This window comes from Emiliania huxleyi (genome assembly GCF_000372725.1).
Source record: "Emiliania huxleyi CCMP1516 unplaced genomic scaffold EMIHUscaffold_71, whole genome shotgun sequence".
Classification (NCBI taxonomy): Eukaryota; Haptophyta; order Isochrysidales; family Noelaerhabdaceae; genus Emiliania; species Emiliania huxleyi.
In genome coordinates, this window is record NW_005196681.1 from 37,206 (window position 1) to 59,183 (window position 21,978).

Genomic DNA, 21,978 nt, shown 5'->3' on the forward strand with positions numbered 1-21,978 from the left:
CAAGGCGTTCAACGACGCCGTGGTGGTGGGTGGTAATGTTCCCATGGATGTTCTGGAGAAGAATGTAGGGCGCTATATTGCAAAAAATTGGGGCTAGACTCCATATCGAGCCTTCAATCGTGATGGGGGAGCCGCGCCCGCAGCAGCCCCACGCGATCGAGTAGCCGGCGTCGTCTGCCAGGCCGGGGTCTGCGGCGAGGGGCGCGCGTGGGTGCGGGTGCGCGGGTGCGGGTGCGCGGTGTGGCCGGCCAGAGGGGCGGCGGCGGCGGGGGTGGCGGCGGCGGTGCGCACTGGCTTGAGCCTCAATCGAGGGCTCGTACAGCTTGTTGCGGCAGATGGCGCACGTGTCTGCAGACGGAGCGGCAGGCGCGGTGAGAGGACGTCGGCGGGGCAGCGGGCAGCAGCAAGGTGCCCACCGGTGCAGATGTCCCATGACCAGAAGGTGACGGCGTTCCTGCGCGGCGGGGCGGCGCGGAAGAGGTGGCGCGGGCGGTGGGCGGGTGCGCGGGGCAAACCGCGGACGGGGGGCCACTCGGCGGAGTGGCAGTCTTGGCGGCGGGGCGCTCCCGCGCGCCATTTCTTGACGACAAAGCGGGGGCCGGCGGCCTTGTCATCAGCCTTGCTATCGACCTCCATGTCGGCCTGCGGCATACATGTGGCGGCGGTGAGAGGCGGCAGGGCGGGCGGGGCGGCGGCGCAGGAGAGGGCCGGCTCAGCGGCGCCTGGGTCTCTCCCGCGCCGCCCACCTCGACTGGGTTCTTCTCCTAACCGGTAGGGGTTCACACCTGGGCTTGCAGGTAGGGGGTTCGGGTAATAAGGTGCATCGCGGGTCGGCGGGCGTGAACTGGAGTGATACCCGCTTCGGCCGTTTAGTAGCGAACTCCCTTTCGCCCTCGACGGCCTTCTGAGTTGCCTCGGCTGGGCGGACTCGGGGCCGGTGCTTCGACGCAGCACAGTGTGCTTCGTGGTAGCATGAACTCAGAACGGCCCCCCGAGAGCGCCTCTTCGACGCCCACGGGTCCCGGGGGGTCGGAGGGGTTGTGAGAGTGGCGTATTTTTTGTTTGAATCCCGGAGGCCGTTCGAACATGAATTGACGTTCCACGTGCCCGTCCACAGCACGGACAACATGCTAGCCCAGCAGGCCGCTCCCACCGCCGCCCGCGGCGGAGGCAAGGCGGCAAAGGGTGGCAAGGGCGGCGGCAAGGGCGGTGGCAAGGGTGGTGGCCGTGGCGCACCAGACCCGCTTTGCGCCGCCGCCCTCAACGCCCGATATACTCGGTTAGAGCCGGCGGAGCGACGGCGGCAGAGGTGCGGCCGCCGGCGACCTCACACGGTGTCGAGCGCCGTAGAGACGGCCCCGAGAGCCGCCACCAGGTGTGCCACGACCGCGGCCGCGAGGCTCGTGGCGATGGATGCGCCAGACCCGCTTTGCGCCGCCGCCCTCAACGCCCGATACTCGGTCAGAGCCGGCGGAGCGACGGCGGCGGAGACACGGAGTTGCGGCCGCCGGCGACCTCACACGGCGTCGAGCGCCGTAGAGACGGCCTCGAGAGCCGCCACCAGGTGTGCCACGACCGCGGCCGCGAGGCTCGTGGCGATGGATGCGCCAGACCCGCTTGCGCCGCCGCCCTCAACGCCCGATACTCGATCAGAGCCGGCGGAGCGACGGCGGCAGAGTTGCGGCCGCCAGCGACCTTCCTCTCGACCACGCCGCCGACCCGTCGACAAGCACGCGTGGACTGCCATCGAGAAGAAGGAGAAGGAGGGCGGCGCATCCGGAGCCCGCGGGCGCGGCGTGGGCGGGCGCGGGCGCGGGCGGCCGGGCGGGCGCGCGGGAACCCCGCCAGCGGAGGCGACAATGCCTCTGGCGGCTCTGCAGGCGGCGCGCGGCGCGCCCCTCGCCGGTCTCCCGCACGCTCCTGAGGGCCGAGAGGGCCGAGAGGCGGGGTGGTGACCCGGGGGCATGGGCGGTGCGGCCCGCGCCGCGCGCGGGCGCGTGGCAGCCCGTGAGTGCCGAGATCGGGTCCGTACTTCGACATAGCATGGGCCCCCGGAGGCCCATCTACAGCAGCGGCGAAGTGAGCGTGTTTGTGGTGTTGGTGTGACGTCTGAGATTGGATCTGTGACTAAAGCCGCTTACCACTGATGGATCCCCACCCGAATAACACAAATGGTTGGGTAGTAGGGCTAGAGGGTCGCTCTACACTTAGCCTCTGCAGCGAGCGAGCGCTCAACTTAGCCCCCGCACGGAGCCGGGCTCGGACTTAGACGCTGTATGGTCGGGGGCCATGAACTTAGACGGCACAAGGCCAAATCCGGGTAAAACCCGGGTATACCTGCAAAAGTCCAGGTTTACCCGAAAAATACCTGGACGCGTCCCGACCAACGTATGCCGCGCACGACGCCATATCGCCTTGTCCCAGGGCCAGTGCGCTACTTGCGGCGCGCAACTCCTGCTCAAGTACGCGCACCGTAGCATGTGCTGCCGCTATGCGTGTCTTAAGGCGGCTGCGGCGAAGCGGCGGGCGCGGCATGCCGATGGCAGTGCGGACGATGCGGTTGCGACGTGTTCTGCTTCAAGATCGTGGCGGTGCTTGGCATGCACTTCTGCGATCCCAATCAGCTCATCGCAACGAAGCAGCGCAACAAGCTGGCTGCTGCCAACAAGGCCCTATGCTAGATCTACCTCACGCGCGGATCGTTCAAAGAGGACCAGCATACACAGGCTTCTCTGACATGCGTTTGTTTGAGCTTGAGGCTATTTATGTGAGAAATGTTTGGCTAAAGATTGCGCTCAAGAAGAGCAACGAGAATCGGAAGAGGAGGATGCTGAGGCGGCGATTGCTGAGGCATGAGGAGGATCGATCCGGATTAGAAGGCGCCCGCCGCAGGCGAAGAAAATTTGGGGGCTAGCGCCGTATCGTTGATCACGGTGGGAGCCTCTTGGCCCCAGGCTGTGCCACGGCCGACTTAGCCGATGTAAGAGGCTCTCGCTGATCTTAGACCGCGTAAGCACCCCAGCGTGACTAGTCACACTTAGACCCGCTCAGCCTCGAGGCTCAGAACTTAGACTACTACCCAACCAGTATAACACACAGTGAGCGCCCCAGTCGCCCCCAGCACTTCACTACGCCCTCCGCGAAATCGCTAGTGGTGCTTTGTGGCAGCACATTGTGCTTTGTGGCAGCACGGGTGCGGTGCCCGAGATCGTGGGTGTGTGTGTCTCTGCCGTTCCTTCGACCTTCGTCCGGCTGTTCGTAACCTGTTCGTGCCACGTGCGTCAGGTGTGGGTGCGTTTTGGCCAGTGCCCCGTTCCTGCGTCCGGCTCTGGGAACCTGTTCGTGCTACAGGTGTGTGTGTTGTGTGTGGTTTCTCTCGTTGAGGGTTGAGCTATGCCGTTCCTGTGTCCGGCTATTCGTGCCTTCCGTTTGCGGACATCGGGCAGGAGATCGTGGCTCGCGCCGCGTCCCGCGAGACGTGTGGAGCACTTGGAGCACTTGGAGTGCAGTCAGGGGATCGTGATTTTTTATTTTTCTGATCTTACAAAACAGTGCATCTCTCTCTGTTGTGCGAGGCGTGAACCGCGCCATTCGCTCTCACCTGGCAACCCTGTCTGCACGTCTCGCGCGCGCGTGAACAGGGCAAAGATCAGTCTGCAGGGGCTCCAGGCCCCAAATGATGTGTGAGTGTTAGAGTTGTTAGTTGTTTGGTATTGCCAAAAATCTCTCTCTCTGATCTTTCTATTCCTTCTGCGAGACTTTTCTTTTTCTCCGTTGGGCTCAGACCCCAAAAGACCACCCACTGATGCTGGGGAGGGTGATGTGTAGTACGCAGTTCCTCACATGCGGATGCGGGAAACTTGGAGCACTTGGAGTGCAGTCAGCAACCGCACATCCAGGGCCGGGGAGCTAAGAAGCGCACCCAGCGGGCCGGATGATTGGCATCGGGTTACGGGCTAGAGAGCCCTACCCCCGGGGGTGCGCGTTCGCCGGGAAAGGGCCTTAAAGTAAACACGGGTCCCCGAGGGTTGGCTCTGCGCTCCGGGTTTCCCCTAGCAGCGGAACGCCCCCTCTACTCGGGGCTAGTATAGATACCAGACACTAGCGCGACAACACACACATCCCTCACTGACATCACCGCTCGGAACCCCCCGCTCCGCGCACGGTCTCCACACTCCCCCCCGAGGGGGGCCCTCCCTCCCCTCGGTCCTCCCTCCTGTTCGCCTTCCGATGGTCACGCGACGGCTGTGGGGCCCGGCTTCCCCTCCTAGCCTTCTTTGGCCGCGGCCCCGCCGCCGTTCCGTCCTCTCTGCCCGATCCCGCTGACTCCGCCTCCGGTGACCCCGCTCCCGCCCCCCCTGGGCGAGAACGGTGGCATTGGGTCGCGCCCAGTTCCACCCCCGGGAGGTCGAGCCCGCTCTCCCTGGTCGACGAGTCGTGCCCGCACCCGCGGCCTCTCTATCGTCCCTGGCTCGCCCCCCCCCCCCTCCGCCGGCTCCTCCCCAGGCTCGGGGAGGCGTGGCCCTCCCTGTCGAAGGTCGCGGTGGTCCGGTTGCCACTGCGACGGGCCTTCCCCCGGTGAGCTCGTACGTCCCGACTCCACTCGCAGAGGCCGCGTTAGCTCATCTCTCACCTCCTCCGACAACTGACCCCAAGCCCCCCCCGGGGACAGCTAAAGAAAGAAAGAAATAAGCAGAAACCCAGACGAGGGATGGGGGAGGAGGACAGGGTCCCCACCTGCACGAGCAGGATTTTGGAAGCCCCGACCGCTGACGCGCACTTGGAGGCCCTTAGAATCTTTTTTGTGCAGGCTGGCCGGGGACGCTCGCGGGCGCTGGCGGGTACGCTTGCTGGGCGAAGGGGCGCTGGCCGCTGGGCGGACGCGCCCCCTGGCGAATGCTCCTCACGCCCCGCCTCGGCGAGCACGGCAACTCGGCGTCTGAGGAGGCGTGGTCGAATGCTCTCCGCCGCTGGCCCGCGCTCCAGCCCTGCGAGGCGCTCCGCGCCACGGGCAGCCACGAGGCGGCTCTGAGCGCGCTCCTAAAGCTGGCGGAGGCGGACGAGCCTTCCCCGGTCGCCGGCTCGCCGGCGTCCGCACCGGCGCTTCCTCGTGGCGCGGTGCCGCCGGCGCTGTCCGCTTACCTGAGCATGCTCGGCGGCGAGCACGCGGCGCTGCTGCAGCAGTACGTGCGCTGGCTGGTGCAGCACTCGCACCCCGACGCGGTGCTCCCCAGCCTGACCGCGGCGCGGCCGGCATCCGCCGCGCCGCTCACGCCGGTCGCCGTCGCTGCAATCCTCCGCGACGAGGCTCCCGCGCTGCTGGTGCCGGTGCTCGAGCGGCTGCACGCCTCGCTTCCGGCGTCGCTCCCGGCGTCGCTCGCGCCTGCAAGCCCCGCAGCGCTGTCGGCGGGCGGGGGGGAGGGTGCCGGCGAGGAGTCGGCCTCCGCGAGGTCTACGGCGGCGTGCCTGCTGGCAGAGGCGCGGGACGCGCGATGGAGGCGGCCGCCACGACATGCCATTGTCGTGGACTGCTGTCCGAGACACGTCCGATAGGCGTACGCCTCGCGGCTGAAGGAAGCGGCCGCGGCGGGCGGCGAGCAGGGCGCGCTCGAGCGCCGGCTGAACGAGCTCCTCTCCGGCGCCGTCCTCTCGCGTGCGCAGGCGGAGCAGCTGCTGCCCGCTGCTCGCGCCGGCGTCATGGCGCGGAAGGGTTTGGTGGGCGTGTCCTGTAGGCGGAGCAGCTGCTGCCCGGCTGCTCGCGCCGGCGTCATGGCGCGGAAGGGTTTGGTGGGCGTGTCCTGTAGGCGGAGCAGCTGCTGCCCGGCTGCTCGCGCCGGCGTCATGGCGCGGAAGGGTTTGGTGGGCGTGTCCTGTAGGCGGAGCAGCTGCTGCAGCTGCTTGCGCCGCCGCCGGCCGGTGGCACCGCCGCCGCGCGAGGGTGCAAGGGGGGCGTGGGCGGGTGCTGGCTGGTTCCGGCGCGCGGGCAGCGCAGGCCTTGCCCTGGCCCCTCCCTCCTCGCTCGCTGAGGCTGTTGTGGTTCGCGTCTGCCCTCAGGCGCGCGTGTCGCTGCTCTCTCGGCTGGAGAGGCAGGGCGAGGCGCTCGCTCTGCTGGTGCGCGAGGGCGGTGACCCGGAGGCGGCTCGACGGTACTGCGATGCGCAGCCGGAGGGGCAGCGGGCGGAGCTGCGGCTCTGCTTGCTCGACCTCTACCTCGGCGGCGAGCCCCGGCGGGTGGAGGCGGCGGTGGCGCTGTTGCGGGACTATGGGGCGGCGGTGGCGCCGGAGGTCCGGCGGTGGGGTGGGTGCCTCCCGACGAGCTTGGAGCGTGAGGCTGGTTGACACAGAGATCATGTCAGCAGGCGGTGCTGGCACGGATGCCTCCCGACGCACCGATCTCGCAGCTGGCGCCCGTGGCGGAGGCGCTCCTCGGCCGCTCCTCGCAACGGCGCCGCGAGGCGCAGATGCTCCGCGCGATGGAGAAGGCGCCCCCGCTCGCACTGACTCGGCTGATCTGGGCTGATCTCGGCTGATCTCGGCCAGCCTCGGCTGATTTCGGCGTGTTTCGCGCGGCAATGCATCAGGCGCGTTCCGTCCAGCTGCACGCGACCATGCTCTCTCGGCGGGCTGGCCGCACCGTCATCACTCCGGAGACGCTCTGTTCCGTGCGCCGCCAGAGGTGTAGCGCGGCCTCCAGCACCGTGCGCGGCGCTGATCACCTCCTGCCGCGAATAGGTTTGCTCCAGCCGGATCGGGACCGCCGATTTTGCCGCAGCGCCAGGGGGAGAGGTGTGGCACGTTGCGTGCGCGGGCCACGCCGCGGCGGACATTCGGCGAGCGTGAGAAAGGGAGGGGACTGGTTGGGTAGTAGGCTAAGTTCTGAGCCTCGAGGCTTAACGGGTCTAAGTGTGACCGGTCACGCTGGGGGGTGCTTACGCGGTCTATCGTCTAAGATCGGCGGGAGGCCTCTCTTAACCGAGCAGGTCTAAGTTTTGGGCAACCCTCTACCCCTACTCTACCCAACCACGGGTGGATTTTGTTTTTTGTGCAGCGCCCCAACTCCGTGTACTCTGTACATATAGACTCCCCGCGGACTGCGCGCCACACGCACACAAGTCGTCACACGTGAGAGCTGACACACAGAGCCGCCCGCGCGGCCCGGGGCCCGAGCTCCCGCCGCCCGCATGCATGTTGCGTGTTCCATCCCCCTAGTCAGCCCGCCGCCCCGCCGCCCGGCTCGTCGCTGGCGGCGGCCGCGGCGGCCGCCCCTCCAGCGCCTCCGGTGGGCGCCTCGTCGAGGAAGCCGAGCGCGAGCAGCGGCAGCAGCGACGCGAGGTTACAAAGCAGCACCAGCGTAAACAGGTTCGAAAAGTCGGTCGCGCCCCCCGCCGCCGACGACGAGCTCACGCCGAGCAGAGCAGTGAGGCCGGCGCCGAGCTCGCGGCCGACGATGCCGCCCGCGTTGAAGGTGGACATCAGCAGCGCGAATAGGGTGCCCTCGACGCCGGGCGGGCAGAGCGAGGCGGCGAGGACGAGGAGCGGCATGAAGGCGAGCTGGCCGAGGACGGTCAGCACCAAGTCGTCTCCGAACGTGAAGACGGTGTCGGGGATGCCGAGCGCGCGGTTGGCATGTGTGACGAGCAGCAGCTGAGAGAGGCCTGTTCACACGAGCCCCCCTCGTGGACGGCGTCTCAACGGGTCCCTCTTCTGTGGGCCGCTGCAGAGAGGCCGAGCAGGGCGGAAGCGACGGTGGTCCAACGCAGCGTCTCCTAAAGGAATGACGAGTTCTATCCCCCACGACGAAGCATTGGCATCTGCGAGGCCTCGTTCATCGCAGCGTGCTCTCCTTGATCGGGACCTCCTGCAGGTAGGTGCGGTAGACCCAGATGCCGAAGATCGAGGCGAGCGACGTGCCAACCTGCCCCGCGGGGGTGGGCGGGGGCGGGCGGGGGTGGGCGGGGGTGGGCGGGGGTGGGCGGGGGTGGCGCTGCTCGGGGCGGGCGCAAGGCCTGCACTCGCCCGAGGAACTCTGGTCCGATCAGCAGGTCCTCGGTGAGGAAGTAGAAGAAAGCGTCGCCGCACGAGGGCGTGGCGTGCCACAGAAAGACGAAGAGCGTCGGCAGCCACACCTGCCTCTGCCGCAGCGTCTGCCACAGCAGCGCGCCCTGGCTGCTCGTCAGCCGCACGAACTCGCCGAGCGGGCTCGAGGTGGCGGCAAGGCGAGGGACGCGCTTCTCGTCGAGCTGGAGGGCGATGAGGGCGACGGCGAGGGGGAGCGCGGCGGTGATGGCAAACACCTGCTGCGGGCTCATTGTCTCGAGCAGCGAGCCGGAGAAGTAGGCCGAGGCGAGGCCGCCCGCGGACTGGCACGTCCAGCAGAGCGACTGCAGCGCGCCCGAGGACGCCGACTCGTCCTCCCTCGCCTAGTCCACGCCGCGCCGTGAAGAGCAGACCGCTGAAGAGGAGGCGGGCTCGTCATCCTCGCCCGCTCGACGACGAGGGAGTCGACCACCACGTCCGACATTGCGACGCCCAGCGACGCGACCGTCGACGCCGCCACCGCCTGCTCTACACGCGATGGGTCTAAGCCTCGACTCCCCTCCCTTCGTCGATTCCTCGTCGCCGCCGCCGCCTGCGCCGGCGTCGCGACGACCGTGGCGAGGGAGGCCCATGAGGCGGAGCCGAGCAGGCCCGCGAGGATGAGGTACGGCTTCCGGCGGTACCCGAACACGGGCAGCCCGTCGGTCAGGAAGCCGTACACGGGCTTGATCACCCACGGCAGCGAGACGACGCCCATCAGAGCCGCCTGCTCGCCGGGAGAGAGGCCGAGCTGGTCCTTGAGAAAGTAGGTGCGCGCCAACGCAGCGAGGCCGAGCGCTCCCTGAACAGCGCAAACGCTCGAGGTGTCGTCGCGGTATCATCTCAGGCTGCCTCAGAAGTGTCTCGGAAGTGTCAGGTGTCACTCCTGCACAAAGTAGACCGTCATCACCGCGTAGGTGCTCGGCCCGCCCGCCACGCCCTGCATCACATTCTGCGCGAACCAGCCACCGTGGCCAATCCTCGCCTCACCCTCCGTCTCCTCAATCCGCGTCAGCGGGTCGCGTGGCAGGCAGCAGAGCAGCTTCCGGCTGCGTGGCTGGATGTGCGGACGAAGCGCGCGGCTCGAGAGGTGGAGAGCCGGCAGAGAGCGGGCGGTGATGCTGGTCGCCTCTGTGCTGAGGAGGAGCAGGAGGCCCAAGAACTGGTGCTTGCGAACTCGCAAAACCGCCATGCGCGGCGGCGACCCGCGAAACAAAATGAAGGACAGCTTCTCAGCTCCGCGGCCCTGGATGTGAGGTTGATGACTGCTGCACTCCAAGTGCTCCAAGAATGCGCTGAAAGGCCCGCTGGGTTGCACTTGTTAGCTCCCCGGCCTGGATGTGCGGCTACTGACTGCACTCCAAGTGCTCCCTCCGGGCGGGGCCCCTCTGCGCCGGGGAGGCGTTGTTCCAGGCTAGGACGCAAGCGTCCGTCGCCCTTTTCAAACTCGGGGCCCACTCCGCTGCGCGCTGCGCGCTCCGACCCGCATTTGGAGGGCCTAAGAGTTTAAGGTGTTGCTGCGCAAAAGGTCCACAGGGCGCAGCTCATGCTAAGAGTTCGGCATGATCAGTGGAAAATGGAGAGGGGTGGTATGGGATAGCAGAGCAGACACTTATGTGGCCTGGCCCAGATCACATGGTTTCAACTTTCGAAGTTTACGGAGATGTCTTGGCACACCAGCTGAAGGCTTGCACGGCCCAGATCACATATTTCGCCACGGTATTCGGATTTTGCTGTTTGTTCGTGTGGGGTATTCCAGATTTGTCAATGGTACCGCCTAGGGAAGGGTGTACCGCGTCTGCGACTCGGGGGCGCCTTGCGGGCACAGAAGCCCTTAGCCCCCTTACATCTTGCGCGGTCAAAATCCTGCTCGCACTGGCACGGGACTGGCGCGCACACTGGCACTAACCTGTGAAGAGACCCAGGGGAGGAGCAGTCCGCAAGACCCGAGCCCCACGTGCCGCGAGGTTCACACAACCAAGAAAAGAAACAACGGGGCGAATGGAGAAAGCGTGTATTCATTCGAGCACAGGGAGACATGCGAGCCCTCGCCTGCGCGCGCGGGCACATCCGTGCGGGCGAGCGAGAAGAGACTAGCGACGGACAGTCGTAACCCACCCAACTGGCACTCAACCCGAGGGCAGACCACCGGGCACGCCTCCGTCGTGATAGTACAGGTTATCAAAGAGCTTTCTCGCTCTTTCGAGCAGCGAGGGAGGCCGCTCCGGCTCGGGCGGAGGCCGCGACGAAGCGCCTTGACTGCACTCGACGCAGCCGCTCGTCACGCTGTCCCGCCTTGACGGCCCTCCCCTGTCACCTTCCGTGTTTAAGAAGTGGGCGCTCCGCTCAGACGGGTCGGCGCGACGATCCCTGCCGCGGGGCTGCTGCGGCGCACCCTGGGAGTGGTGAGTCTCGCCGTTACGGCTGCCGCCTCCCGCCCCCGCCCTGAATGCTGCCGGCCCTGCTGAGGATGCGGCGCGGCTCATGCCTTGGGAGACTCCCCTCGCGCCTTTGGCCGGCAGCCTGGCCGCCCCACGTGCGACGCCACGGGCCGCCGCGCGCGCCTGCGTGAGGCGTGGAGAAGAGGGTGGGCGCGGTGGCGGTGGCGGGCGCAGTTGCTCCTCCTGTGCGGGCGCGCGCCTTTGGGACGACACAAGCGAGCGAGGCCTCGAAGCTGTCGGGGCGAGGGTCGAAGGCAGGATTCCAGCCAGGCCTGCCTCGCGTGCGGTCAGGCGGGAGGCGGAGCTTGGTCTCGAGGCTGGAGTAGTCGTAGCAGATGTAGAGCAGGGCAAGGGCGATGATGACGACTGCACCAGAGGGGGCGGCGCGACTCTCAACAGGCTGGCTCTCAAGAGGCAGGCGTGGGGAGATGCTAGCATGTCGAGGAGCGAGGGGTCGAGGGGCCATGGGCAAGCGCACTCGAGGGGATTGGGAGGCGCGGATGGCCCTCAAAGAGGACGTAGTGATAGACGGTGGTGGAGACGAGCATGGCGACGAGGCTGCCGTAGAAGTAAAGATGGAGCGTCTTGTACTCCCCTGAGCTCCGCGAGCAGGGGAGAGAGTGAGGACGGGTCTTCATCGTGGCGGAGGGCGGAGCGTTGGGCGCTCGCCGCGCAACACCATGACGGCGCGAGTCATCGACCCCTCGGGGCCGCGCAGGGCGAGGCCGGGCGCCATGATTGACAGCTGCATCGCCCGCACGATTGCCATCACGCCCAGCACCAGCGAGATGGAGCAGCTCACCGCCCACGCCATTTGAGTGCCCTCCTCAACATCGTCCATGTCACGCGCCTTGGAGATGCAAGGTGCAGGTCTCCACACGCCAACAGCCAGCCTAGCAGGAGCTGAGCTATCCACCCGCATCTCATAGTCAGGCGGGAGCCCCACTCGCGCTGTCTACGTGCCAGGCCCGATCCCCGCACCTCGACGATGGCCGAATAGACGAATCCGGCAACGAGCGCGGCCTGCGTGCCGAGGGTGGCGCAGTTCTGCGTGAAGTAGGATAGCTCTTTGTCTTCAATCACGACGAGCGACCGCTTGAGCTGCTCCTGCAGGTCGCACTTGTCTGCGAGCAGCATTGTCCTCCGCCGTTTGGAGCGCTCTCATTTATCGTCAAGTTTGCGAATTCTAGGTAAAATTTGACCAGTGTGCGAGGGATTCTTTCTTCGAAGAGCGAAAAAAAGAAAGACCGGCCAGCCAGAGCACGCCGCCACCGTCACAGACGTTGTTTTCCTGCGCGGTTTTCGCGGCCGTCCTTTGAGTTTGACGTCCGTCCGGACCGCGCGCGCGCGCGTCGGGTGGGCGCCGATTCAATGGAGGCGTTGGCGGGTTCTTTTTGGCGAGCTAGTTGCAAGTTGGCGGAGGCTCGATTGAGTGAAGGGTGAAGCAGCAGACGCTCGGCCGGAGCGCCCACACAGAGATAGGGATTGTGGTGCTAGCCGTTCCCCATGTGATTCTGTTACTGTTTGGATTGCCCCCCCCAGCCGCGGCCCCGGCCGTCTCCCGTCTGCCTCTCCCTTAATCTCGTCGCCAGTCTCTCGCCAATTCAACTCCAATTCTCGCGGTGACCTTCATGCCGAACTCGCGGTCGGTCGTCCCACTCACTCTCTCTCTCCTCACTCTCGACTCCCTGGCGCGGTCAAAAGTGTCGCTCGGTGCGGTTGGCGGCGCTTGCGCTGCTGCCCGTGCACGGCCATTGGGCCGCGTGCGCGCTTCATGTCCGTGTGTGTGCTCCCGAGGAGTAGTGAGTGTGGACAGGCAGGCGTTGCAGGACGTGCGCCGCGCCGCCGCGGGGCTCACGTGCGGACCGCCGTGAAGTGAGTTCTTTGACTAATGTCACACATGTTGGGAGACTGATGGGTCAAAAGCATAGATCGTCAATCGACGCGTCGCGCCTTTGCCGATCCCCATTGTGTGGTTCTTGGGTGGCGCGCCCCAGCTCTTCACTACCCACCAGGTTTTCCTGCCCGACAAGTCGATGCGAGCCGCTTGTTTGCGAGCCCTCGGGCCCGCGCTCCCGCGGCAGCCGTTTGCGGCTCTGAGCAGCGCCGCGCGGCGCGGCCGCAAAAAGCTCGACCCGGCCGCTGCTCGCGTGGCGCAGGAGGCGCACTTGCAGGAGGCGCTGCGGCTTGTGCGAGCCTGTGCGGTCCGCGGGTACGACGAGGGTGTCTCGGTGGACGTCCACCTGAACGTCGACGCCAAGCGCACCGAGGAGCGCGTGCGCGGGCAGGTCATGCTGCCGCACGGTCAGGGCAAGACCGTCCGCGTCGCGGTCTTTGCGCGCGGTGCCGACGCCGACGCAGCCCGCGCGGCCGGTGCGGACCTGGTGGGAGCGGAGGAGCTGGTGGCCGAGGTGGTGGCCGGGCGGCTCGACTTTGATCGCGTGCTCGCCACGCCCGACGCGCTGCCCGCCCTCGCCAAGGCTGCGCGCGTGCTCGGCCCCAAGGGGCTGATGCCAAATCCAAAGCGAGGGACGGTGGTGACGGAGGTGGCGGCGGCGGTGCAGCAGGCCAAGGCGGGGCAGGTCGAGTTCCGCGCGCAGAACCAGGGCGTCGTGATGGTCGGGCTGGGCAAGGTCTCCTTCGGCGCCGACCGCCTCGCAGATAACGCGCCCACGGCGGTTGCGGCGGCGGCACGGCCGTAGTGGGGCGTGCTCACACCTTGGGTTGTCAATAGGCGATCGCTGCCCTCGCGGCGGTGCTCGGCGCGCGGCCGGACCGGTTCCGAGGCAAGCCGGTGCACCGCATCACCCTCTCCTCCACCAACGGGCCCGGCATCGACCTCGACCACTTCCTCTGGTAATTAGTAAAAATTAAACAAACACGGACCTCGCGGACGCCACATGAGAGATGTGTCTGGCACATGCGACATGGAAAACCGCTTGTCGGTTTGTATATGCCACGAGAGGCATTCGTCTGGCTGTCATTTGCTGCTGCCCGCCACAGCGGGGGAGCAACGAAGGCCGAGAGGACACTTTACGCGGGTGCAGGTGCCCTCTGTCTCCCGCGCCCTTTTGGGTCTCTCACACCTCAACTACAGCGCCTTGTTGTCCGCTTTACGCGGTCGGCTTGGCGGCTCGGGCGGTGAGGAGGAGCCCGTCGAGCCAGCGCGGCACCTGCGCGCAGCTCGAACGCCTCAACGACACGGCGGCTGTCTCGCAGCAGGAGAGAGGCGGAGGAGAGAGGCGGAGGAGAGCCAGCGCTGCGCCTCCTGCCGAACCTCCTGGCTCGATCTCGGCTCGATCTCGGCTACGTCGCCGCGCCTCCTGCCGCGCCTCCCGCATCGCCGCCGCCACTCGGCACAGCGCGTCGCCGCTGTCCGCGTCGCCCACGATCGTGGTGACGGATCCGACGTGCCCTCCGCGCCTGCTCACAGCGAGTGCGGCTGTGCGAAAGGCGAGGTCTGATGCGACGGGAGCGCTCCTAGTCGCCCTGTGCGGCTATATCTCGGCTTGTCTCGGCTATATCTCGTCGCCCGGTGCGGCCGACGCGCTGCGCGTACTCGAGCAGCGAAGCTGGCGGCGTGTAGCAGACGACGTGGCTCACCTGCGGGATGCGGACTCGGGTCATGCTACCCACCTCCCACCGGCCGGCGTGCAGGAAAACTGCGGCGCGTTTGGCATCGCCTCCGGACTGGCCGCGTCGAGGGCCTACTGAGTCAGGGACTGTGAGTCCGAATGAGGAGGAGGATGCAGAAGGAGGGGCTGGCCGCGTCGAGGGCCCGCAGCGCCGCGTCGGTGGAGACGAGGATGCGGGTCTTGCCTGCTCGCAGACCGGCACCTCAGCCCGCACGTCTGGTCGTGCGTGTGCGGAGGGCGAGGGGCAGACGGCTCGCCGCTGGCGAAGGAAGAGAGGAGCGCCTCCCGCTCCCGCGGCTTGAGCCGCTCCGCAGACGCGTCCGCCACGGGCAAGCCCTCGTCGCGGAGCCTAGTCGCGGCGGGGCGGAGGCGGTGGAGAGCTGGCTCGCTCGAGCGCGGGGGCAGCGCCCTCGCCGAGCCACCGAAAGGAGAGGAGCTCGCAGTCCTGCCGCTGCCGCGCGACGCAAAGGACGAGGCCGGAGCTGCTCGCCTGCGGACGGTCAACCACCGGCGGGTGGCCTCTCCTCCTCCCTCCCCGCGAGGGTCATCTGGCCGGAGCAGCCCGCCACGATCTGGGCGAACTTGTCCATCCTCCCGCCGTCGACCGCGTAGACGGCGCGCTGCGTCACCAGCCTCGAGGAGAGCGCGCCCTGCTCGGCGTCGGAAGACGCCACGCGGATGGCGGACGCGCGCACGAGGAGGCCTATGTACACCTGTGCCTGCTGTACATCTGTGCCTGCTGTACATCTGTGCCTGCTCACACCGCCCGCCCGAGTGCAGGCTTGTGGAGAGTGTCTGCTCGCGAGCTCACAGAGATATGGGGAGAGATGGGCGATTGTGGAGAGGGTCTGCTCACGAGCTCACAAGCTAAGAGTGTGCGGCCTGGCGCGAGCAGCGAGCACAAGCCTCGCGTCTCGTGCGACAGCCCCGCCTCGCCTGGAGGAGGGGAGGGAACCAGCCGCCCGGATAAGCACTCCCGACGGCTGCTGCTGGCGCGTCTGGGTGCCACCGCAGCTAATCCCGCCCTAGTCCCGCCCTCGCCTCGGCGCGGCAGCGACCCGGCCGCAGACAGGCTCGAGAGGCGCCTGGGGAGGGAAAGAGGCACCCGGTCTTGGCCTCGCGGCGGCAGCAGGCCGGCGCAGAGCAGCGAGAGAGAGCGCGCTTCGAGGCGGGCGGGAAGCCTGTTCACAGCAGGAGGGCGTGTGAGGAGGCCGTGGCAGAGGGGGAGCTGCTCCGACGCGGGGCGGGCCGCCTGGCGTCGCGAGGAGGCGCCGGAGCGGCGACTCGTACCCCAAGTCGGCCACCTGTCCACGGGCGGGGCGGGGGCGGTGAAGAGGCGACCTGCCCGGGGGACCTCCTCCCGCCCTCCCGCAAGCCACCTGGTCGAGGGCTAGCACCGCGAGGTAGCCGACCTGTTCACAGCGACTACTCGCTGTGAAGACGCACACCTCCCCCTGCACCTATCTATCTCGCCCGCGGGAGAAGAGCCTCGGCCGCGTCTCGGCCACGCCTCTCGGCCACATCTCTCGGCCGCGCCTCGGCCGCACCTCGGCCGCACCTCGGCTGCACCTCGGCTGTATCTCGGCTGCATCTCGGCGCCCTCTCGCCTGCGACAGGTCGAGTGACGCCCTCTCCACCAAGTCGAGCAGCCGGCCAGGAGAGCCGAGGACGAGGCTGGTGCCTACCCTCATCACACCTCCAAGCTGAGGAAGCAGCTCAGCCGCCCGACCCGGCCCGACGAGGGCGGCTGGCGACCCGCCACGCGCAGCGCGGCAAGCGTCTCCTCCCACTCGGCGGACCCGCCCGCGACCGCGTACCTGCCACGCACACACCACCAAGCTGTGTGAGAGGCGCTCTCTCCTGCACCAACCGCCCGCCTATCCTCTCCACACACCGTACGCCGGAGCCTCGCGTGAGGGAGGCGGCGCACTCCTCCGCCGCGGCGAGGAGCGGACGCGTCGGCGCGATCACGAGCGCGCGAGGCCGACTCAGCGCGCCGCCACCGCCCGCGCCGTCGCCGCTCGAGGCCCCGTTCGCGGTGGGCGAGGCCACAGCGGGAACGGTCTCGTCGGCCATCAGCGGCGAGAGGAGCGGCAGCATCAGCGCGAGCACGTCGTGCGAGCCGCTGTTGACGATGAGGTCGTGGCCGGCGAGGCCGACCGGCACCGCGTGCCGCTGCGTCGGCGTCGGTGGGCCGGCGTTCTGAAGCTTTGCCCGCAGCCGCTCTTCCAGCTGCGGGAGCTCCGACGCGCTCCAGCCCGTGATTGGCACGTTGGTGGGCACGCGCTCCACCAGCGAGTCGGATGTCACCTCGAATACCGGTGCCGTGGACTCCATTGTGATTTCAGCAAGCGCAAGTCACCTTCGTGCGAGAAAAGAATTTTAAAAGCAAGTGCCTCGCCTCATTTTAACAAACCTCATACCACACCAATGAGCCTGCAAGTGCTCCAAGCCAGCCACGACGCAATACTGCCGTCCTCGCCCGGGGAGTCGGGCACGGGATCGCCGTCGGTGATGGCGACAGAATCGGACAGAGAAGACGAGACGGTGGCGGGGCCGCGGCTGAAAAAGGCTAGGAGGGGAGGTCGGGCCCCGCGCCCGTCGGATGGCGCCATCGGAAAGCGAACAAGAGGAAGAGCCCAGAGGAGAGGGGAGCCTCCTCCGGAGTGGGGATGGGGACCCCGCGCGAAGGGGCCCTGAGCGGTGACGTCGTGCGAGAGTGCGTGTCGTGTTCAGGTCTGGTGTCCATTAATAGCTCCGAGTAGAGCTAGAGGGGGCGGCGCTGCTGCTAGGGGAAACCCCCGGAGCGCGGAGCCAACCCTCGGAGACCCGTGTTTACTTTACGGCCCTTGCCCTGCGAACGCGCACCCCCAGGGCTAGGGCTCTCTTGCCCGCAACCCGATGCCAATCATCCGGCCGGCTGGGGGTTGCGCTTCTTAGCTCCCCGGCCCTGGATGTGCGGTTAATGACTGCACGCGTGCACTCCAAGTGCTCCAAGGAAGCTGAAATCCCTGTGCATCTGGATATCAGTGCAGGCTGCAGCGGCCAGCGGCAGCGCGCGCCATCCGCTCGTGTAATCACATAAAATTCACCGCTGGGGCAGGGCTGTCTCGAACGGGGCCGGAGAGGGGAGACAGTCGAATGACCCCGCTGCCGACCGCCGGCGACCCGGCCTCACGCCTAACCCCCGCCCCCGTCCCTGCCTCTCAGCCTAAAGCTGTCGCCCCCGCCCTACCGGACGGCCTCGCTACCCCGCCGCCTTTGCCTCCGTTTTCGCCCAGGGAGGCAGCTCTCCCTTCCTCTCCCGCTCCCTCACGCGGTTCGTCGAGTCGGTGAGCCACTGCTCTGTCTTCTCGGTGCGCGGCTCCTCCGGCCGCACGTTGAAGCCCGCCTGGCGCCCAGAGCATGAGCCGTCAACGAGAGGGAAGGAGGGAGAGGCGTGGAGGTGAGGGCGGTGTGTGTGTGCGTGTGTGCGTGTGCGTGTGCGTGCGTGAGTGCGTGCGTGCGTGTGTGTGTTTGGGGGGGGGGGCTGCCTGGTGCCCAAACTTGAGCTGGCCCGGCTTGGAGGCAGTCATCAGAGAGAGCACCTACCACGCGGAGAAGAAGAGGCGTGAGGGCGGCCTCAGCCAGCGGGCCCCTCGCCCCCCTTGAGAGGGGGCTCCTTGAACTTGAACTCGCCCGAGCCCGACTTTGGCAGGATCTCGAGCCGGAGCTGGCAGCCGCAGCCCGCACGCGGCGGCGGCTTCGCGGCGGGCGCCCTGGCGCGCGCGAGCTCGAGCACCTTCGCCTTGAAGACGGAGAACTGGCCGCCCTTGACGAAGGCGTCGACCTCCTCGGCCGGGCATGAGCATTCGCCTGCTCGCGGCGCCGCTGTGAAGAGGCGCACCTCTCGCCGCGCCGGCGAGGTGGTGAGGAGGCGTCGCGCCTTCGCAAGTGACGCGGGCGATGCCCATGTGCTCGTACGAGACGAGGTGGCCGAGCAGGACCTGTTCACAGCGAGAGGTGTGAAGAGACGCTGTTCACAGCTCGTACGAGACGAGGTGGCCGAGCAGGACCGTGAAGCGCTCCCCCCTGCCCAGCCGGTCGACGTCGATGCAGAACTCGGCGTGCTCGCCCGGCGCGGTGCCGATGATGCCCGGCTTCATCTTCGCGTCGGTGCCCTCGACGCGGTACGCAAAGGTCGACGAGTTGAGCATCGCGCGCGTTAGCTCGTCGCCCTTGAGGCAGAGCCCGACCGGCGCCTGGCCCGGCAGGCACCCCTCCGGTGTGGCCGCGGAGAGAGAGAGAGAAGAGAGAGAGAGAGAGAGAGAGAGAGAAGAGAGAGAGGGGGGGGGAGAGGGAGAGGGAGAGAGAGAAGAGAGAGAGAGAGAGAGAGAGAGAGAGAGAGAGAGCGAGAGCGAGAGCGAGAGCGAGAGCGAGAGAGAGAGAGAGCGAGAGCGAGAGCAAGAGAGAGAGAGAGAGAGAGCCCGAAGGCACGGCCGGCGCGCCTCGACGCTCGGCGACAGCAGCGGCGCCAGCAGCGGGTAGCCGCTCGGGCCCGGCGTGCCAGCAGCAGCCTCGGCGGACACGGCGGCGCACACGCTCTGCGGGCGCGACCCGGCGCTGCGGCGGGCGGCGACGGCGTCGAGCGCGGCTCGGATCCGGTCGATGACGAGCTGCGCCATGAGGGAGTGCCTGAGGATTGGAGGAGGAGTCGTGCGCAGCGAGGAGTGTGCGACCAAGTGCGCCGCGGGGGGGAGGAGGAGCGCCCCCACGCCGCGGGGTGGTGCCGGTCGTGGAAGAGCTGCTTGAGCGGCCAGCGGGTCGAGTTCGACTTGAGCTCGCTGTAGAGGGCGCCGCGCAGCGAGACGGAGGGCACGCCTGCTCGCAACACCCGGCCGGTGGGGGACGGCCCCGCGCGCCGCCTGCGTAGCTTGGCGCGGTGGCGCTGCCGTAGTAGCCGGCGAGCCGCACGATGGCGTCCTCCGCCTTGGCCTCGTACCTGCCCGCAGTCGTGTCACGCTCGCCCACCGCCCACCGCCCACCGACTGCGGCGCCTCGCTGGCAGGAGAGGTCTCGCCAGGTCTCAAAACCACATCTCGCGAGCTCTCTGCCCAGCTCTCTGCCCAGCTCTCTCCCAGATCTCACCCAGCTCTCTCCCAGATCTCACCCAGCCCTCTCCCAACCCTCGGCCAGATCTCGGCCAGATCTCGGCCAGATCTCGGCCAGATCTCGGCTAGGTCTGTCTCACGGGAAGGCGAGGTCGTTCGAGTCTGCCCAAGGGGGCGCCTTGAGGCAGCCGTACCCGTCGCAGCCTGGCGGGGCGGGGCAGGGGGGGCGTGTCGCGGACCGCGTCAGCCGAGGTTGCGTGCGGCGTCGAGGGCGGCACCCGAGAAGAAGATGCGCTGCACGTTTGCCCCCCAGCTGGCGGGGTGGACCATCAGCTCGAGCGTGTTGAGCAGCAGCACCTGCTCACACAACAGTGCTCCCACCGCGGGCGGGAGGCGGTGCAGGGTGGCGCTCGTTGCGAGCTGTGAATGGCTCGTCCGCACCGCGGGTGCGCCGGGCAGCTTGAGCAGCTGCCGGAGGAGCCGCTCGAAGGACGCAGCGTCCTGCGCAGGGCGTGAGGAGCTGGCCGGCAGGAGCTGGTGGGGAGAGGGGTGAGGGGGGGGGGGGAGGGGAGAGGCGGAGGTGGGCGCCTCGTCGACGGTGGTGTCGAAGTTGACGGCGTACTCGACCACGACCAGGTCGGGCTTGGGCGGGAGGTGCCTGTCCACAGGAAGGGCCTGTGTGAAGAGGGCAAAGCAGGCGTCGGCCGAGCAGGCGGCCGGCTCGGGGGGCGGGAGGGGCGCCAGTTGAAGCAATGCTCCATGTAGGCGGGGCCTGTTCCCAGCGCGAGGGTGTGAAGAGACGGCCCCCCCAGCGGCCAGCTCGAGGAGTGGCTAGTGCCCGAGGCGGGGACGGCGCCGCAGTAGTGCTCGTGCACGGCCTGCGGGCGAGATGAGGCGAGATGCGGGCGAGGTGCGGGCGAGGTGCGGGCGAGGTGAGGCGCCGCAGTAGTGCTCGTCTTGCGGGCGAGGGGGGCAGCCACGGTGTGTGGCCGAGGTCAAGCCGAGATCGAGCCGCGGCCCAGGCCGGCGAGCCTGCGGGAAGGAGACGTTGAGCCACTGGTACAGCTTCCAGTGGAAGAGCGAGTGCGACCTACCCCTCAGCGGTGCGGGTCAGAGGCCGCGAGCCGGCCGGCGCCTCTGGCCGCGGGCGACTTTGAGGTGGTGAAGGTGGTGCCGAAGGAGACGGAGCCGCCGAGGATGCCCAGCCTCACGCCCCGCCCGTCGAGCAGCTTCTCGGCCAGGCACTCGAGCCTCGCCGGGTCGCCTGCTCACACCTGAAGCTGTGGAGGCCCGAGCGTCCTCGGCCCCGCCGCTCGAGCCGCGCCGGCTCGCCTGCGACGGCGACGCCGCGAGAGAGCTGTCTCGCGTCGAGCAGCGGCCACCAGTCGCGGTGCACCTCCTTCCACGACTCCTTGTGGCTTACGGGAGGGTGCCGCCACATCCGCCGCAGCCTCGTCACGTCGTCCGCAGCCACGACCGAGCCCGCACCGCCGCCACGCGCCGCCGCCGAGCCGCCGCCGCCAGCTGCTGTGCGTGAGGCCGCCCGGAGGCGAGCCAGCTCCGCCCCGAGCTTGGCCGCCGCCTGCCGCTCCCGCTCCGCCTCGGAGCGCGCCGCCGCCACCGCCGCCGCCGCGCTCGCCGCCTCTGCCGCCGCCGTGCCGCCGCCGCCGCCGTCTGCCACGTACTCGGGCGGGGGCGGCCAGAGCCCGACGCGCGGAGGGAGCGTGACCCGTGTGCCCGCCTTCTCTGCCGACTGCCACTGCTGGCGAAGCAGCAGCAGCACTGCGCCAAGCAGCAGCACAGTGTTGAGCGAGTTCCAGGCAGAAGAGTCGGACCGCGGTCCGCCGGGCTTTGAGCTCCGCCCGCTGGCGGCCATTGTAACTGCTCGCGCGCCAGCGTCGGCTGCGCGGGCCACGCACGCTCTCACAAACCACCTGAACAGTCACGCCGCCAAAGAATTTCCGACCCCGGCCGGCAAATGATCGCAGAAGAGTCGTCCTTGCGCGAGGAGAGCTCGATAAACTCGAGGGGCCAAAATATGCCGCGAGGAGGGCAGAGCTGCGCCGAGCAGCGAGAGCAAGGGAGCGGCAGGCGGCGGCGCCGTCTGCAGGACGAGGCAGCGAGCGGAGAGCCTGAGGGAGGGTGTACTGTAGTCACTGTAGAGGATGTAGAGTGTAGAGCGCTGTAGAGCTGTAGAGCGCTGGAGAGCGCTGTAGAGCGCTGTAGAGCTGTAGAGCTCTACATCCGGCGCGGGGGGACAGAGCGATGTATATGTAGAGCGCGATTTTCTAGGCGATTTTGCTGTAGAGTTTGTTGTAGGAGGCTCTACAGCCAAAACCCGCCGGGAAGGCAGTGACTCAAAGAGGTCGAGTCGCACTAAATGGGGTGTCTCCGAGCTTACTGGAGCTCTGATGGACGGCCCTGACTATCACTGATACACAGAGAGTCACTCTGACGGCACACAACACCCTGCACGCGCGCTACACTGATGCACTCAACGAGTCTATCACCTTGACCGAGAGGTCCGGGTAATCTTTTGAAATTGCATCGTGATGGGGATAGATTATTGCAACTATTAATCTTCAACGAGGAATTCCTAGTAAGCGTGTGTCATCAGCGCACGTTGATTACGTCCCTGCCCTTTGTACACACCGCCCGTCGCTCCTACCGATTGAATGATCCGGTGAGGCCCCCGGACTGCGGCGCCGCAGCTGGTTCTCCAGCCGCGACGCCGCG

General features: G+C 67.7%; 7 protein-coding genes across 7 annotated transcripts in view; 2 read left to right on the plus strand and 5 right to left on the minus strand.

Moving 5' to 3' along the window:
* The window catches only part of EMIHUDRAFT_358602 (hypothetical protein), a 1,282-nt gene extending 637 nt beyond the window's left edge, over positions 1-645 (minus strand). Inside the window, exons 1-4 of the mRNA XM_005761343.1 lie at positions 575-645; positions 417-454; positions 292-348; positions 138-189 (exon numbers count right to left, since the gene is read on the minus strand). Coding sequence (XP_005761400.1) covers positions 138-189; positions 292-348; positions 417-454; positions 575-636 — 209 coding nt within the window. The 5' untranslated portion in view covers positions 637-645. The remainder of the gene's footprint in view (positions 1-137; positions 190-291; positions 349-416; positions 455-574) is intronic.
* An 871-nt stretch (positions 646-1,516) lies between these two features.
* Positions 1,517-1,747, minus strand: EMIHUDRAFT_216772 (hypothetical protein; the record flags this gene model as incomplete). The annotated part of the gene is made up of 2 exons (XM_005761344.1): positions 1,517-1,644; positions 1,720-1,747. The coding sequence occupies 2 exons, from the start codon at positions 1,745-1,747 to the stop codon at positions 1,517-1,519; spliced, it is 156 nt and encodes a 51-aa protein (XP_005761401.1).
* Positions 1,748-4,896: 3,149 nt separating this feature from the next.
* Positions 4,897-6,840, plus strand: EMIHUDRAFT_452923 (hypothetical protein; the record flags this gene model as incomplete). The annotated part of the gene is made up of 6 exons (XM_005761345.1): positions 4,897-5,328; positions 5,554-5,715; positions 6,055-6,285; positions 6,360-6,482; positions 6,582-6,662; positions 6,733-6,840. The coding sequence occupies 6 exons, from the start codon at positions 4,897-4,899 to the stop codon at positions 6,838-6,840; spliced, it is 1,137 nt and encodes a 378-aa protein (XP_005761402.1).
* A 369-nt stretch (positions 6,841-7,209) lies between these two features.
* EMIHUDRAFT_311896 (hypothetical protein) lies at positions 7,210-9,022 on the minus strand (the record flags this gene model as incomplete). Its single annotated transcript, XM_005761346.1, has 7 exons — positions 7,210-7,655; positions 7,694-7,766; positions 7,856-7,915; positions 8,013-8,415; positions 8,451-8,560; positions 8,651-8,878; positions 8,969-9,022. The coding sequence occupies 7 exons, from the start codon at positions 9,020-9,022 to the stop codon at positions 7,210-7,212; spliced, it is 1,374 nt and encodes a 457-aa protein (XP_005761403.1).
* Positions 9,023-12,553: 3,531 nt separating this feature from the next.
* EMIHUDRAFT_216776 (hypothetical protein) lies at positions 12,554-13,377 on the plus strand (the record flags this gene model as incomplete). Its single annotated transcript, XM_005761347.1, has 2 exons — positions 12,554-13,195; positions 13,252-13,377. 2 exons carry the CDS (start codon positions 12,554-12,556, stop codon positions 13,375-13,377), a joined length of 768 nt encoding a protein of 255 aa, XP_005761404.1.
* A 253-nt stretch (positions 13,378-13,630) lies between these two features.
* On the minus strand, positions 13,631-16,767 carry EMIHUDRAFT_216777 (hypothetical protein; the record flags this gene model as incomplete). The annotated part of the gene is made up of 11 exons (XM_005761348.1): positions 13,631-13,650; positions 13,828-13,940; positions 14,355-14,501; positions 14,575-14,642; positions 14,722-14,855; positions 15,017-15,088; positions 15,507-15,564; positions 15,790-15,833; positions 15,908-15,969; positions 16,047-16,462; positions 16,576-16,767. The coding sequence occupies 11 exons, from the start codon at positions 16,765-16,767 to the stop codon at positions 13,631-13,633; spliced, it is 1,326 nt and encodes a 441-aa protein (XP_005761405.1).
* A 1,007-nt stretch (positions 16,768-17,774) lies between these two features.
* Positions 17,775-21,118, minus strand: EMIHUDRAFT_105705 (hypothetical protein; the record flags this gene model as incomplete). The annotated part of the gene is made up of 11 exons (XM_005761349.1): positions 17,775-18,007; positions 18,039-18,138; positions 18,208-18,393; positions 18,733-18,826; positions 18,871-19,012; positions 19,042-19,133; positions 19,383-19,446; positions 19,521-19,599; positions 19,684-19,762; positions 19,909-20,014; positions 20,515-21,118. 11 exons carry the CDS (start codon positions 21,116-21,118, stop codon positions 17,775-17,777), a joined length of 1,779 nt encoding a protein of 592 aa, XP_005761406.1.
* Positions 21,119-21,978: the final 860 nt, after the last annotated feature.